The sequence below is a fragment of the Pan troglodytes genome, chromosome 15, assembly GCF_028858775.2.
Source record: "Pan troglodytes isolate AG18354 chromosome 15, NHGRI_mPanTro3-v2.0_pri, whole genome shotgun sequence".
Taxonomy (NCBI): domain Eukaryota; kingdom Metazoa; phylum Chordata; class Mammalia; order Primates; family Hominidae; genus Pan; species Pan troglodytes.
In genome coordinates this window covers 47,626,514-47,641,984 of record NC_072413.2, presented here as the reverse complement: position 1 = coordinate 47,641,984, position 15,471 = coordinate 47,626,514, and the positions used below count along the sequence as shown (strand labels likewise).

The window sequence follows — 15,471 nt, the reverse complement described above, 5'->3', positions numbered from 1 at the left end:
TCCCATCTTCTTGTTTGTGGAATGGGGATGAGGTTTTTATCTTCAAGTGGTGTGAACAATGAATGGGATAATGTACGTAATGCTGGAAATTATGACAGTTACAATAGTTATTCTGCAGAAGTAACTACACCATGGCATAGGAATCTATATAACAGAGAAAGTAGCCGGGCATGGTGGCTCACGCCTGTAATCCCAGCACTTTGGGAGGCCGAGGCGGGCGGATCACGAGGTCAGGAGATCGAGACCATCCTGGCTAACACGGTGAAACCCTGTCTCTAGTAAAAATACAAAACATTAGCTGGGCGTGGTGGCAGGCGCCTGTAGTCCCAGCTGCTCGGGAGGCTGAGGCAGGAGAGTGGCGTGAACCTGGGAGGCGGAGCTTGCAGTGAGCCGAAACTGCGCCACTGCACTCCAGCCTGGGTGACAGAGCGAGACTCTGTCTCAAAAAAAGAAAAACAAAACAAAGTACGGTGGTGGGTTGGTTTGAGGAATCTAAGAGGGCTATTTCTGGCATTTCCACTATTCCACCATGATTTCCTTGAGAGACTTGCTCTGTCGCCCAGGCCGGAGTGCAGTGGCGCGATCTTGGCTCACTGCAAGAGCTCTGCCTCCTGGGTTTCACGCCATTCTCCTGCCTCAGCCTTCCGAGTAGCTGGGACTACAGGCACCCGCCACCATGCCCGGCTAATTTTTTGTATTTTTAGTAGAGACGGGGTTTCACCGTGTTAGCCAGGATGGTCTCGATCTCCTGACCTCGTGATCCGCCCGCCTAGGCTTCCCAAAGTGCTGGGATTACAGGCCTGAGCCACCGCGCCCGGCCTATTCCACCATGATCTCTACCCCTCCTCCCGAATGTTAGTGGTGTAACTATGACAACAAGCACGCGCTGCTCAAGGCTCAATTTTCCAGCCGTTACCGACCTCCACCGCGTCACTGTCCGCTGCCCAGAGACTCTGAGGCGGATCCCCCAACCCAGTGTCAGACTGATCCCCTTTGGCCCGAGGGCGAGGAGCCATAGGACAGTATGGCCAAAGCGGCGGCCTCCTCGTCGCTGGAGGACTTGGACCTGAGCGGAGAGGAGGTTCAGCGGCTCACCTCCGCCTTCCAGGACCCGGAGTTCCGGCGAATGTTCTCCCAGTACGCCGAGGAGCTCACCGATCCGGAGAACCGGCGGCGCTACGAGGCGGAGATCACCGCGCTAGAGCGTGAGCGCGGGGTGGAAGTGCGGTTCGTGCACCCGGAGCCCGGCCATGTGCTGCGCACCAGCCTGGACGGGGCGCGGCGCTGCTTTGTGAACGTCTGCAGCAACGCGTTGGTGGGCGCGCCCAGCAGCCGGCCCGGCTCCGGTGGCGACCGGGGCGCAGCTCCTGGCAGCCACTGGTCCCTGCCCTACAGCCTGGCGCCCGGCCGCGAGTACGCGGGGCGCAGCACCAGCCGCTACATGGTCTACGACGTGGTCTTCCATCCAGACGCGCTTGCGCTGGCCCGGCGGCACGAGGGCTTCCGCCAGATGCTGGACGCTACGGCCCTGGAGGCCGTCGAGAAGCAGTTCGGCGTGAAGCTGGACCGCAGGAATGCCAAGACCCTGAAGGCCAAGTATAAGGGGACCCCAGAGGCTGCGGTGCTGCGCACGCCCCTGCCCGGGGTCATCCCCGCAAGGCCTGACGGGGAGCCGAAGGGTCCTCTCCCGGACTTCCCCTACCCTTACCAGTACCCGGCAGCCCCCGGGCCCCGGCCGCCCTCCCCTCCGGAAGCGGCCTTGCAGCCCGCCCCCACCGAGCCTCGCTACAGCGTGGTGCAGCGCCACCACGTGGACCTCCAGGATTACCGCTGCTCCAGGGACTCAGCCCCGAGCCCCGTGCCCCATGAGCTGGTGATCACCATCGAACTGCCGCTGTTGCGCTCGGCCGAGCAGGCGGCGCTGGAGGTCACGAGAAAGCTGCTGTGCCTCGACTCGAGGAAACCTGACTATCGGCTGCGGCTCTCGCTCCCGTACCCAGTGGACGATGGCCGCGGCAAGGCACAATTCAACAAGGCCCGGCGGCAGCTGGTGGTTACGCTGCCAGTGGTGCTGCCGGCCGCGCGCCGGGAGCCCGCTGTCACCGTCGCCGCCGCCGCGCCGGAAGAGTCCGCGGACCGGTCCGGAACTGACGGCCAGGCCTGCGCTTCCGCTCGCGAGGGGGAGGCGGGACCCGCGGGGAGTCGCGCCGAGGACGGAGGCCACGATACCTGCGTGGCTGGGGCTGCGGGCTCCGGGGTCACCACCCTGGGCGACCCGGAGGTGGCGCCTCCGCCGGCCGCAGCTGGAGAGGAGCGTGTCCCCAAGCCGGGGGAGCAGGACTTGAGCAGGCACGCGGGGTCACCGCCGGGCAGCGTGGAGGAGCCATCTCCTGGAGGAGAAAACTCACCTGGTGGCGGAGGCTCCCCTTGTTTGTCCTCCCGGAGCCTGGCGTGGGGTTCTTCTGCGGGAAGAGAGAGTGCGCGCGGAGATAGCAGTGTGGAAACGCGCGAGGAGTCGGAGGGCACGGGCGGCGAGCGCTCAGCCTGCGCCATGTGTGGTCCCGGGACCAAGAGCGGGGAGCCTTTGTGTCCTCCGTTACTGTGTAATCAGGACAAAGAAACCTTGACTCTGCTCATTCAGGTGCCTCGGATCCAGCCGCAAAGTCTTCAAGGAGATTTGAATCCCCTCTGGTACAAATTACGCTTCTCCGCACAAGACTTAGTTTATTCCTTCTTTTTGCAATTTGCTCCAGAGAATAAATTGAGTACCACAGAACCTGTGATTAGCATTTCTTCAAACAATGCAGTGATAGAACTGGCAAAATCTCCAGAGAGCCATGGACATTGGAGAGAGTGGTATTATGGTGTAAACAACGATTCTTTGGAGGTAACAGTTCTTTCCAGAGTCCTCATATTTGAAATATCCTATCTCACTTTAAAAATTTGCTATTACCGGCCGGGCGCGGTGGCTCACGCCTGTAATCCCAGCATTTTGGGAGGCCGAGGCGGGCGGATCACGAGGTCAGGAGTTCTAGACCAGCCTGGCCAATACGGTGAAATCCCGTCTCTACTAAAAATACAAAAATTAGCCGGGCATGGTAGCGGGCGCCTGTAGTCCTAGCTGCTCGGGAGGCTGAGGCAGGAGAATCGCTTGAACCCGGGAGGCGAAGCTTGCAGTGAGCCAAGATCGCGCCACTGCACTCTAGCCTGGGCGACAGAGGGAGACTCCGTCTCAAAAACAAACAAACAAACAAACAAAAAAAAACTTAAAATTTGAAGTTCTGAAGACTGTTTAAACTCATAAATGGACAGTTGGTGGTTTTTGTTAATGTTACATGTAATTTTTTTTTAGCTCTTTTAACATAAACAAGAGTTGCGTGTTGAGAAACAACACTAGCTGCACGGATTATATATTTAAAATTAAGTATTAGTTGGGTGGGTGCGGTGGCTCACGCTTGTAATCCCAGCACTTTGGGGGGCCAAGGCGGGTGGATCATCTGAGGTCAGGACTTTGAGACCAGCCTGACCAACATGGCGAAACCCCGTCACTATTAAAAATACAAAAATTAGCTGGGCGTGGTGGCGGGCACCCGTAATCCCAGCTACTTGGGAGGCTGAGGCAGGAGAATCACTTGAACGCAGGAGGTGGAGGTTGCAGTGAGCCGATATCATGCTACTGCACTCCAGCCTGGGCAACAAGAGCGAAACTCTGTATCAAAAAAAAAAAAAAGAAAAATTAAGTATTAGACTTTGGGCTTTAACTTACGAGAAAATTTTACTTTTCCCTCGTTTTTCTAGAAATTTGCTAGGAAGTTACATGTGTAATTTTTGAGTTGGGTATCTCTATGAGAAATGGCTAATTGGAAACCTTCCAAAAGTGGTAAAATAAATAGCTGGGCTAGCTAAGGTAGTTTGTTAGAATATAAAATATGAAACTGAGTATCCGTTTTTGTCATCAGAAGTGGGACATTTAGGAAAGGGCAGTTGTTTTCCTGTAACTGTTTTAGTAAATATGAAAATAACCCACAATGTGGGAAGAAAACTTTGTAGACAAGCAATTAAGAAAATATTCAATAATACATTTTAATCCGATTTTCAAGTATGCTAACATTTTAGAAAATAAACGACGAAAATGGGATTAGGGCAACTGTATTTTATATCTTTGAAGCCTGAAATAGATTTGTAATTACTTCACTAATCATCACATTTTTCTAAGGCTGATGGAACAACAGCATGTAACTCTTTTGCTTTACTTTGTACTGGACCAGGCTCTCAGTGTTAAATTTTTGGAAAAAAATCATGAGTAGTGGAACATATATAATGATAATATTATATGCATTACATGAAAATAATCATAAAGAGACTGTTATGTGGCTTTCAAGGTCAGAACTTTACAAATAAATACTAAATATATGTATTGAAGTTTTCAGTGTTCACTGACAATTTTCCTAAATCTTCAGAGCCTCTGAGGTCAGTAACTTTTTCAGTTCATTAGTCATTTCATCAGTCATTAGACTGAGAAGGCAAGTTTATGCAAATCTTCTGGTTGTTTTTTGAGATGGAGTCTTGCACCGTCGCCCAGACTGGAGTGCAGTGGGGCGGCTCACTCACTGCAAGCTCCACCTCCTGGGTTCACGCCATTCTCCTGCCTCAGCCTCCCGAGTAGCTGGGCCTACAGGCACCTGCCACCACGCCAGGCTAATTTTTTGTATTTTTAATAGAGATGGGGTTTCACCGTGTTAGCCAGGATGGTCTTGATCTCCTGATCTCGTGATCCACCCGCCTTGGCCTCCCAAAGTGCTGGGATTACAGGCATGAGCCACCGCGCCCGGCTGCAAATCTTCTGTATTTTAATCATAACCATTTCCACTATATATTCCTTCGGATAACTAAAAATTAAAATATTTGGTGTATTATTTGCAAGGAGTCAAAGATGATGTCTTTTCCCAGAGGCATGAACCTTAGAAATGCTTTCGATGGGGATGTTTCTGTAACACTGTGTTATTCTGGATCTTCAAATAATAGCAAAGCCAATTACTCTAAATGTAAAATTTTTCTATTCCCAAGGTTCACTTTTGTTTGGTAGGTTTTCACGATTTTAAATACTGTTTAATGGAAGAAAAATACGTAGCCAGGCATGGTGGCTCACACCTGTAGCCCCGGAACTTTGGGAGACTGAGGCAGGCAGATCACGAGGTCAGGAGATTGAGACCATCCTGGCCAACAAGGTGAAACCCTGTCTCTACTAAAAATACAAAAATTAGCTGGGCGTGGTGGTGCGCGCCTGCAGTCCCAGCTACTTGGGAGGCTGAGGCAGGAGAATTGCTTGAACCCGGGAGGTGGAGGTTGCAGTGAGCTGAGATCACGCAGTTGTACTCCAGCCTGGTGACAGAGTGAGACTCTTTCTCAAAAAAAAAAAAAAAAAGAAGAGTGTGTGTGTGTGGAGAGAGAGTTTATTTGTGTGTGTGTGTGTGTGTGTGTGTGGAGAGAGTTTATTTGGGCCAAAATAGAGGACTGCAACCTGGGAAACACATATTCAAGTTGCCCTGAATATATGTTCCCAATATAAGATAACTTGAAACTTGTTTCTTTCTGATATTTTCCACCTATTTGGACCAAATAATGAGCTGTGTTTATTTTGTAATTACAAAATTTGCTTATATAAAACTACAGAGGAAAACATTTTTATTTGGGGCAACAATGAACTGCTTTTATAAATTAATTTAAAATATGTTAATATGGTTATTCTCCCCACACCCTAACTATATACCTGTATTCACTTGACATGAACAAACTGCCTTGTGTTTGGGATTCAGGTAAAAGGTGATTTTTGCATTTTCTAGTAATAGTTTGGAAATCTTTTCATGTCAGCATCTCGAAATCTACCTCATTATTTATTTATTTATTTATTTATTTATTTGGGAGACAGAGTCTCGCTCTGTCTCACCCAGGCTGGAGTGCAGTGGTGCGATCATGGCTCACTGCAGCCTCAACCTCCCAGACTCAAGCGATCCTCCCACCTTAGCCTCTGGAGTAGCTAGGACCACAGGTGCATGCTACCACTCCTGGCTAATTTTTGTATTTTTTGTAGAGATGGGTTTTGCCATGTTGCCTAGGCTGGTCTCGAACTTCTGGGCTCAAACAATCCACCTGCCTTGGCCTCCTAAAGTGCTGGAATTATAAGCATGAGCCACTGTGCCCAGCCTAATTTTTTTCATAATTTACTTTTTCTCTGGAGCATAGATTCAAAATGCCCTGAATATATGCTCTCTACTTCATTCTTTTAATAACTATACAGTTTGCTAATGTCACGCTGGAGTATCCCAGTGCTTAAAAATATAATACACTTGGCTGGGTGCAGTGGCTCACGCCTGTAATCCCAGCACTTTGGTAGGCCAAGGTAGGAGGACAGCTTGAATCCAGGAGTTGGAGACCAGCCTGGACAACAAAGTGAGACCTGTATCTACAAAAAATGTCAACATTTTTTTTTTTGAGACAGAGTCTCACTCTATTGCCCAGGCTGGACTCACTGCAATCTCCGCCTCACGGGTTCACGTGATTGCAGTTTTAGTAGAGACAGGGTTTCACTATGTTGGCGAGGCTGGTCTCGAATTCCTGATCTGAAGTGATCCACCCACCTTGGCCTCCCAAAGTGCTGGAATTACGGGCGTTAGCTGCCACACCAGGCCCAAAAAATGTAAAAATTAGCTGGGCATTATGGCATGCACCTGTAGTCCCAGGTACCCAGGCACTTGGGGGCACAGGTGGAGGATTGCTTGAGCCAGGGAGGGCAAGGCTGCAGGGGGCTATGAGTGTGCGACTGCATTCCAGCCTGGGCAACAAAGTGAGACCCTGTCTCAAGGCAAAAAAAAGAAAAAAAGGGGGGGCGGGGGCTGGGTGTGGTGGTGGCTCACGCCTGTAATCCCAGCACTTTGGGAGGCCAAAGCAGGTGGATCACTTGAGTGCAGAAGTTTGAGGCCAGCCTGTGCAACAGGGCAAAACCCTGTCTCTACAAAAAAATGCAAAACTTAGCCGAGAGTGGTGGCATGTTCTGTGGTCCCAGCTACTGTAGAGGCTGAGGCGGGAGGATCACTTGAGCCTGGGAGGTCAAGGCTGCAGTGAGCCGTGATTATGCCACTGCACTCCAGCCTGGGAGACAGAGCAAGACTCTGTCTCAAAAACAAAATCAAACAAAAAAACACACCACTTATTTGAAATAAAATACTGTAATTGGCTCTTACCTGCCCAAGAACTAAAAGGCAACTGGTCACACAAAATTTGAATAGATCTTTTCATGTATATTTCTTAGCCACCTCATTAGGAGATGTTTTAAAGCTGAATTATATTTTGTATCTGGGATCCCATTTATAGCCCTAGAGATGATGTTATTCTTCTGAAATACTAAAAGAGGCCAGCTGTGGTTGCTCACACCTGTAATCCCAGCCCTTTGGGAGGCCAGGGCAGGTGGATAGCTTGAGGTCAGGAGTTCAAGACCACTCTGGCCAACATGGTAAAACCCCATCTCTACCAAAAATACAAAAATTAGCCCGGCATGGTGGCGGTCGCCTGTAATCCCAGCTACTCGGTAGTCTGGGGCAGGAGAATTACTTGAACCTGGGAGGCGGAGGTTGCAGTGAGCCGAGATTGCACCACTGCACTCTAGCCTGGGCAACAGAGTGAGACTATGTCTCAAAAAAACAAAACAAAAGAAACAAAAAAAGAAAGAAAAATACTAAAAGGTCAGATTTAATAGACAGAAAAAGTACCAAGACCTCTTTCTTTTAGGTTCTTTTTCTATACATTTATGTTTGTTCTCAGTACAACTCTTATTGCTCTGTACAATACCAAACTTAAATTTTTCTAAGACAGCTCATAGGAATAACATTAAAATAAACATTTTAAAAAGTGTAACCCTGAACAATGTGAGAATTTTTGTGAGCTGCTTTGAGATACAACTGTTGTCAAGTGTGACTTATTAGGCAGAATATTTTTTCCCTTTTTATTTTAGGAAAGGTTATTTGTCAATGAAGAAAATGTTAATGAGTTTCTTGAAGAGGTCCTGAGCTCTCCATTCAAACAGTCTATGTCCTTGACCCCACCATTAATTGAAGTTCTTCAAGTTACTGATAATAAGATTCAAATTAATGCAAAGGTAAGGAAGTTGATGGGCTCTATAGAGGAGTAATGAAGCACAGAGTTAAAACCTAACAAATTATTGATTTCTTAATATCATAACTTTAAACAAAATTTACATAATGGTTGGGCAGAGTGATGTTAAGAGAAGAAAAGTTTTTCTTTTTTTTTTTTTTTTTGAGATGGAGTCTTGCTCTGTCACCCAGGCTAAAGTGCAGTAGCGCGATCTCATCTCACTGCAACCTCTGCCTCCTGGGTTCAAGCGATTCTCCTGCCTCAGCCTCCCAAGTAGCTGGGACTACAGGAGCATGCTACCATGCCCGGCTAATTTTTTGTATTTTTAGTAGAGATTGGGTGTCACCGTGTTAGCCAGGATGGTCTCGATCTCCTGACCTCATGATCCACCCGCCTCGGCCTCCCAAAGTGCTAGGATTACAGGCGTGAGCCACCGCGCCCAGCCAAGAAAAGCCTTTTGTCTGTGTATGTATTATGTGCTAAACACTTTGCTATTCATTTTCACATTATTTAATCCCAAAATAACCCTACAATGAGGAACAAAGAGAAACTAACACTTAGGAAGTTTGAGTACTAGTCCAGGGACATACAATCTTTTTTGACTCTCAAACCATGAGAACTACGTTATACAATTTGTACGTTCTTTCTAATTCAATCTTAATTTTGGTCATTTTTATAGTCTTCAGTATTGAAGATGCAAATGATTTAGTAACTACCACAATCGACAGACATATGTATTAGAAGGGCGGCTCTGAAAAATCAAAGGAATTCAAGAAAATTTAAGAAATTCAACAATGTGCTTATAACTGTTAAATAGTTTTGTAGACCATGTTGAAAAGTATGGATTATTGTTGTGAAAGGATATAATCAGGATATTAGTGCCAGGTTTACATTGTTAAAAAATGACTGGCAGTAGGCTGGGTGCAGTGGCTCACACCTGTAATCCCAGCACTTTGGGAGACCGAGGCAGGCGGATCACCCGAGGTCAGGAGTTTGAGACTAGCCTGGCCAACAGTGAAACCCCGTCTGTACTAAAAATATAAAAATTAGCCAGGCGTCATGGCAGGCACCTGTAATCTCAGCTACTTGGGAGGCTGAAGCAGGAGAATCGCTTGAATCTGGGAGGCAAAGATTGCAGTAAGCCAAGATTGCGCCACTGCACTCCAGCCTGGGTGACAGAGCCAGACTCAATCTCAAAAAAAAAAAAAAAAAAAGACTGGCAGCCGACTAGTCATGATGGCTCATACCTGTAATCCCAGCACTTTGTGGATCATTTGAGGTCAGGAGTTGGACACCAGACTGGGCAACATGGTGAAACCCTGTGTCTACTAAAAATACAAAAATTAGCCGGGCGTGGTGGTGCATGGCTGTAATCCCCTCTACTTGGGAGGCTGAGGCAGAATTGTTTGAACCCGGAGGCAGAGGTTGTAGTCAGCTGAGATTGTGCCAGCCTGGGCGACAGAGCAAGACTCCGTCTGAAAACAAAAAAAGTCATCCTTCAAATGCTGCCTGTCTTTTTCTTTTTTTGACAGGGTCTTACCCTGTCACCCAGGCTGGAGTACAGTGGCACTATCTCGGCCCAGTGCAACCTCCACCTCCCGGGTTCAAGTGATTCTCCTGCCTCAGCCTCTCAAGTAGAGGGGATTATCAGGTGTGCACCACCACACCCGGCTAATTTTTGTGTTTTTAGTAGAGATGGGGTTTCGCCATGTTGGCCAAGCTGGTCTCGAACTCCTGACCTCAAGTGATCTGCCTGCCTTGGCATCATCCCAAAGTGCTGGGATTACAGGCATGAGCCACTGTGCCCAGCCTGGAGGATGAATTTTGACAGGGAAGCCTGGATGTATACCTGCAGGTCTGTAAGGGCTATTACCTCACAACTGTTAAAAATTTTATTTCCAGAGGGTAGTACAATTTAATTTTGTATTATTTAAAATAATTATTAATTTGTTGTTTCTTTTGACACAGTTGCAAGAATGTAGTAACTCTGATCAGCTACAAGGAAAGGAGGAAAGAGTAAATGAAGAAAGTCATCTAACTGAAAAGGAATATATAGAACATTGTAACACCTCTACAACTGATTGTGATTCATCTATAGCAGTTAAAGCACTACAAACAGATAGCTTTGGTTTAGTTACATGCTTTCAACAAGAGTCTCTTGATGTTTCTCAAATGATACTTGGAAAATCTCAGCAACCTGAGTCAAAAATGCAATCTGAATTTATAAAAGAAAAAAGTGCTACTTGTTCAAATGAGGAAAAAGATAACTTAAACGAGTCAGTAATAACTGAAGAGAAAGAAACAGATGGAGATCACCTATCTTCATTACTGAACAAAACTACGGTTCACAATATACCTGGATTTGACAGCATAAAAGAAACCAATATGCAGGATGGTAGTGTGCAGGTCATTAAAGATCATGTGACCAATTGTGCATTCAGTTTTCAGAATTCTTTGCTATATGATTTGGATTAATTCTATATAATTTTGGACTTTTAAATATTAAGGTTAAAAAATGCCTGTATCTAAAATTGATTCTGTTAACTGTTGTTTTAAAACTAAAGGTATTAAAGTATAAAATTAAAATTTGCAATTTTTTTTAAAAAATTGCAATTTTGATTCTCATGGGGGAAATTGGAGATAATTTTTTTTTTTTTTTTGCCTCTGGAGTTTAAAGTTTCCTTATGGCGATAAGTTTTGTGATTCCTGTAATAGATGTGTATGTTTTCTATTTGAGAGTTAAAACATTTAGTTTTAATACAACCTATGTATATATACTTCTGTGTTAAATTTTGCTTTGTCATTAATAAAATTTCAAAATATTCACTAAGTTGTGTTTGTCACACAAAGTAATTCTCAAGAATGCATTTAACTGGAATTATGAGTACATGTGTGGGGGGTAGAATTTCAAAACTGTTTCTCAGTCTCACTAAGTAGGACATATTTAAGCTTGAAATAGAGCTTAGAGGGGAAAGAACTTTACTAACCAATATTAATCTAAACAATTACGATACAAATTCACCAGATAAAATGTACTATTTTTCATCAACTCTATATTTTACTTTGTCACACAAACTATATATATTTTTGTTACATAAAGTATATATAATAGATTTAGTTATTTAGTAATGATTTTCAAAATTCAATTTTGAAGTATTTCTTAGAAGTTATTGAAATATTAAAACATCTTGTGGTTTTATAGAAATTTAAGAGTAAAACTGGAATTTTTAAAATCTGGCAATTTGCTCTGATAGGAAAATTGCCTTCATTACATTATTACACAGAAAAACAAAAAAAAAGCCAGTGTTTCCTAATCACTTTCTTTTTTTTTTTTTAAGAGATGGGTCTTGCTGTGTTGTCCAGACTGGATTCAAACTCTTAGGCTCAAGTGATCCTCTCATCTCAGCCTCCTGCATAATCAATTTCCTTTATAACACCTAAAATGTGAGGCAAAGAGAAGATCCTAACAGGTTTTTTTCTTACAAAAAATTTTAAGGCAGCCAAAGAAAATGAAAGGAAGGAAATACAGAAAGGGAAATATTTGTTGATTTAATCACTAACCCCAAAGCCAGGAGCTGATCTATTTGTTTCAAAAACAGCTACTACTTCAGACTCTGGCCTTCTTAGCTCAGTCCTGGAAATAACCTAATTTTTTAGTTCTTTGAACTAGTGATGTCAGGTCAGAGTACCAGAAATAGGTACAAAGCCTCCTGATTCACCCTTATTTATAACCCCCAGGCAAAATCTTGCACCAGACTGGGCCGTGGGTAAGTCTAAAGGTAGCTCGTAAAGCAAGAGAACTATTTGCCTCACCTTAGATAAGCATATGTGCTCTTAAACTACTATGAATCTTAAATTGATGCAATAATTTTGAGACTGCCATTTAATAGTTACAAGTTTAAGTAATTTTTTTTTTTTTTTTCTTGAGATGGAGCCTTGCTGTGTTGCTCAGGCTGGAGTGCAGTGGCACGCTCTAGGCTCACTGCAACCTCTGCCTCGAGACTCAAAGGATCCTCCCACCTCAGCCTCTCAAGTAGCTGGGACTACAGATGCACCACTACACCCGGCTAATTTTTTGTATTTTTAGTAGAGATGGGTTTTCGCCATGTTGCCCAGGCTGGTCTCAAACTCCTGAGTTCAAGCAATCTGCCTGCCTCAACCTCCCAGAGTGCTGGGATTACAGACATGAGCCACCACACCCGGCCCGTAATATCTTTACACAGAAATTAGTCTTTTATGAGAAATTCTTGGTTGAATGCAATTACAAATTAAGGGAAACTTCTATAAACGTCTACATTAAATATGGAGCAAAATTTAACCCTGTTTCCTATAATTTTCAGTATCTGTCCTTTTAAAACGTATGATTTAAGTTAAAGCTGGCACTAGAAAGTATTTCACTTTGGCATGACTGAACTTTGTATCATTTCTGGCTTTCAAAAACAATTTAGGCTGTATTTCCCTTACACAGCAACTTTTTATCATTCATTTTCAATGCCTGGGCAATTTGAAAGCCAAACAGTTTCTTGCACAGGGAATGCATTGTCATAAGCTGGGTTTTATTTCAAACTCAATTATACAATGTAGCAATAGTAAATATTAAAATGTAATGCTAACTCAAAACTTGTAGAATGCCTTCACTGAATTTTGGTATAAAGAGTAAACAAAACTTATTCTGCAAAAGGATTAGGAACCTTTTTATGCAAAAATGAGTATTTTATTTTGTCAACACTAAAAGAAAAAAAAAACAAAACCACTGTATTTCTACATTGAGGTGAAAACAATGTTTAAACTTTCTTATCAATCAAATACATTCCAAAGGAAAGTGTGTTCTATGAAGGTTCCAAAACACACTCAAAACACAATAGTACAGGAATCTAATACTGAAAATGACTGTTCTGACAGGGTGCTTAACAAACATAACTTTTAAATTATTAAACCAGTGAAGCAATCCCTTCCTAATAAGTGTGTCAAGAGAGTGAAACTGGGTTTGTTCCATTAATACCCTAACAATTTCATCGTAATACTTTTTACTGTTATGACAGTTTTAAATAAATTTTGCTGTACTTAAAATAGGTTTTGAAAGTGGAAAAGTGTACAAAGTTTCAGATAAAAAGATTAATAGATGCAATTTAAATAAAATTTCCCCTCTTCTCTCATATCAACAATAATCAATTTTAGCAGATAACAGATTGAGCTTTAAAACCCTACTCCCAAAATGAAACCTTCAGTTTTAAATCTTAATCAGACATAACTGGAAAAGATTACTATGTATTTGGCCACCTTTTACAAGATTTTGTTTTTGTATTAAAGCAGAAACCAGTTCCTAAACTCTTTTATTCAATTGTATGTCCTGTTTGGACAAATATCAAAAATAGAAGACTGTCACTTTTGCTTTTGTAACTGTGATTTTCACTGCAGTCTTCTATAACTTTTACAGAGTTCATGGTCCCTAATATCTCCCCACCCTCCATTTTTTCTAGGTGGGGAAATGGCTACCACAGTAAACTTCTCACTGATAGTTAGAGTTTCTGGAAACATGTATTGTTTGTTATTATTTAAGAGTGACTCAATTTGGGCACTCTGAGTGGATGGTCTACAGGTTTTCTTGTGATGCATACCACAGTCTCCAGCATGAAAAATCCTAGGAACTTGAGGAACCAGCACTTTCCAGAATTTTGGAAGACAAGATACAGTCAAGTATTGAAGAGTCCAGTCCCAGTTATAATCATCATAAGTACAGAAAGTGTCTGTGCACTCGATCAGCTTCTGATAGGCATTCCGGGTCAAGGCTAGACCCATATTGTGCTCTGTGGATTTCCAAGTTTTCACATCTACCTTGTCAGCCATGCCATAGAAACTGCGACTGGCACTATAGGTCCCCAGGGAGAGAACATCACATTCAGGGCACTCTTGCTGCTTCAGTTTCCACATCTTTTTGAAGACATGGTAAAAGTCTGGGGCTAAGTAGTGATCCTCTTCTAGGAAAAGTATAAGGCCAGCATAATCTCGAAGAATTTTCACTCTTTCCCACACAAAATGCAGCTTCCACCACCAGTGATGTTTGGTCTGGGAGAATTTGGCCTCTCTATAATGGCCGAAGGAGTCGGGATACTCAGCATTGATGCACCCCAATTTCAAAGCGGCATTCTTCGGCAGGTCTCTGGGACAATCTCTAGGGTCACTACCTGGAAACTCGTTAGGGTACAACTGAATGCTGAAAGGAAAGAACACCTGCAGAACCGGACAGAAATTCACTCCGGCGATCAGCTGATTGATCTCGGTCGACCAGAAGTCATGGCTAAAGATGACGAGGACGTTGTCAATTCCCTGGGCTTTTCGAAGTGAGTCCAGCAGCAGTCTGAGGTATTCGGGCCGGTTATGCACCTGGACCACCAGCACCAGCTCCCGGGGGGCCCAGGTGCCAGCCTTATCTACATTCCTCAGCGTCTGATCAAAGTTCAGCTGGTACACCAGGGACCGGTACCGCAGCGTCAGGTTGTCCGCCTCGGGCTGGGGGACCGCCGGGACCAGGGGAGCCGCCGACACGTTGGAGACCCTGCGGATGCCCACAGCCACAGAGGGGTGGTCCCCGCCGCGGCCGCCGGCACCCCGCGCGGGTTCGGCGTCCAGCAACGGTGGGGCGAGGGCCTCGTTCTTCCTTTGTCGCCCATTGCTGCTCCAGAGGACGAAGCCGCAGGCGGCCACCACGAGCGTCAGGATTAGCACCTTCCGTTTGTAGATGCGGAACCTCATGGTCTCCAGGGCCGGGAGCGCAGGCGGGCGGGCGCGGAAAGGAGCAGCTGCTTCTGCACGGAAGGGGCGGGCGGGCGGCGGCCGTCGCCTTGGCCTGTCACGGTCGGAACTGGCCCCCGCGGCTGCCCTCGCTAACTCATCCCGGGCCCCGGGGGTCCTGGGGCCCGAGACCTCTCATTTACCCCGCGCCGCCTGCGCTCCACACATCCTCGCCTGGCAGCTACAGCTCGAGTATCGGCGCCGCCGCTAGGAGCCGCGGCTCGGCTTCGTCTCCGTCCTCTCCATTCAGCACCAAGGGTCCCGGAAGAAGCTCAGCCGCGGTCCCAACCGCACCCTAGCTTCGTTACCTGCGCCTCCAGCGGCCCTGCGTCCTCTGCGCTCTCATCCTTACAGGGGCCCTAGACGGCCAGAACTGAGCGACGCAGCCTCGCCTCACTCCGGCGGGGACCGTTATGACAAACCGCAACTGCCCAGCGGCACACCGCGGCCCTCCGGCCCACACCCCTCCGGCCCGCCCCTTAGACCGTTGGTTGGTGCTTTCCAGACGCGACCGAAGGCGCCTGACCGCCG

General features: G+C 45.8%; 2 protein-coding genes across 3 annotated transcripts; one reads left to right on the top strand and one right to left on the bottom strand.

Moving 5' to 3' along the window:
- The first annotated feature begins 592 nt into the window (after window positions 1-592).
- DNAAF2 (dynein axonemal assembly factor 2) lies at window positions 593-10,974 on the top strand. 2 transcript variants are annotated; one of them, XM_509930.9, is made up of 3 exons: window positions 593-2,887; window positions 8,009-8,152; window positions 10,117-10,974. In XM_509930.9, exons 1-3 carry the CDS (start codon window positions 1,025-1,027, stop codon window positions 10,621-10,623), a joined length of 2,514 nt encoding a protein of 837 aa, XP_509930.5. In that variant the 5' UTR covers window positions 593-1,024; the 3' UTR covers window positions 10,624-10,974. The 2 variants fall into 2 exon arrangements, with proteins under 2 accessions (XP_509930.5, XP_003314351.3); XM_003314303.7 differs by lacking the exon at window positions 8,009-8,152 and having other exon boundaries at window positions 787-2,887.
- Window positions 10,975-13,468: 2,494 nt separating this feature from the next.
- On the bottom strand, window positions 13,469-15,355 carry MGAT2 (alpha-1,6-mannosyl-glycoprotein 2-beta-N-acetylglucosaminyltransferase). Its single transcript, NM_001279776.1, is given in 1 exon segment — window positions 13,469-15,355. A coding segment is annotated over 1 exon segment (1,344 nt). The 5' UTR covers window positions 14,902-15,355; the 3' UTR covers window positions 13,469-13,557.
- Between the last annotated feature and the right edge of the window lie 116 nt (window positions 15,356-15,471).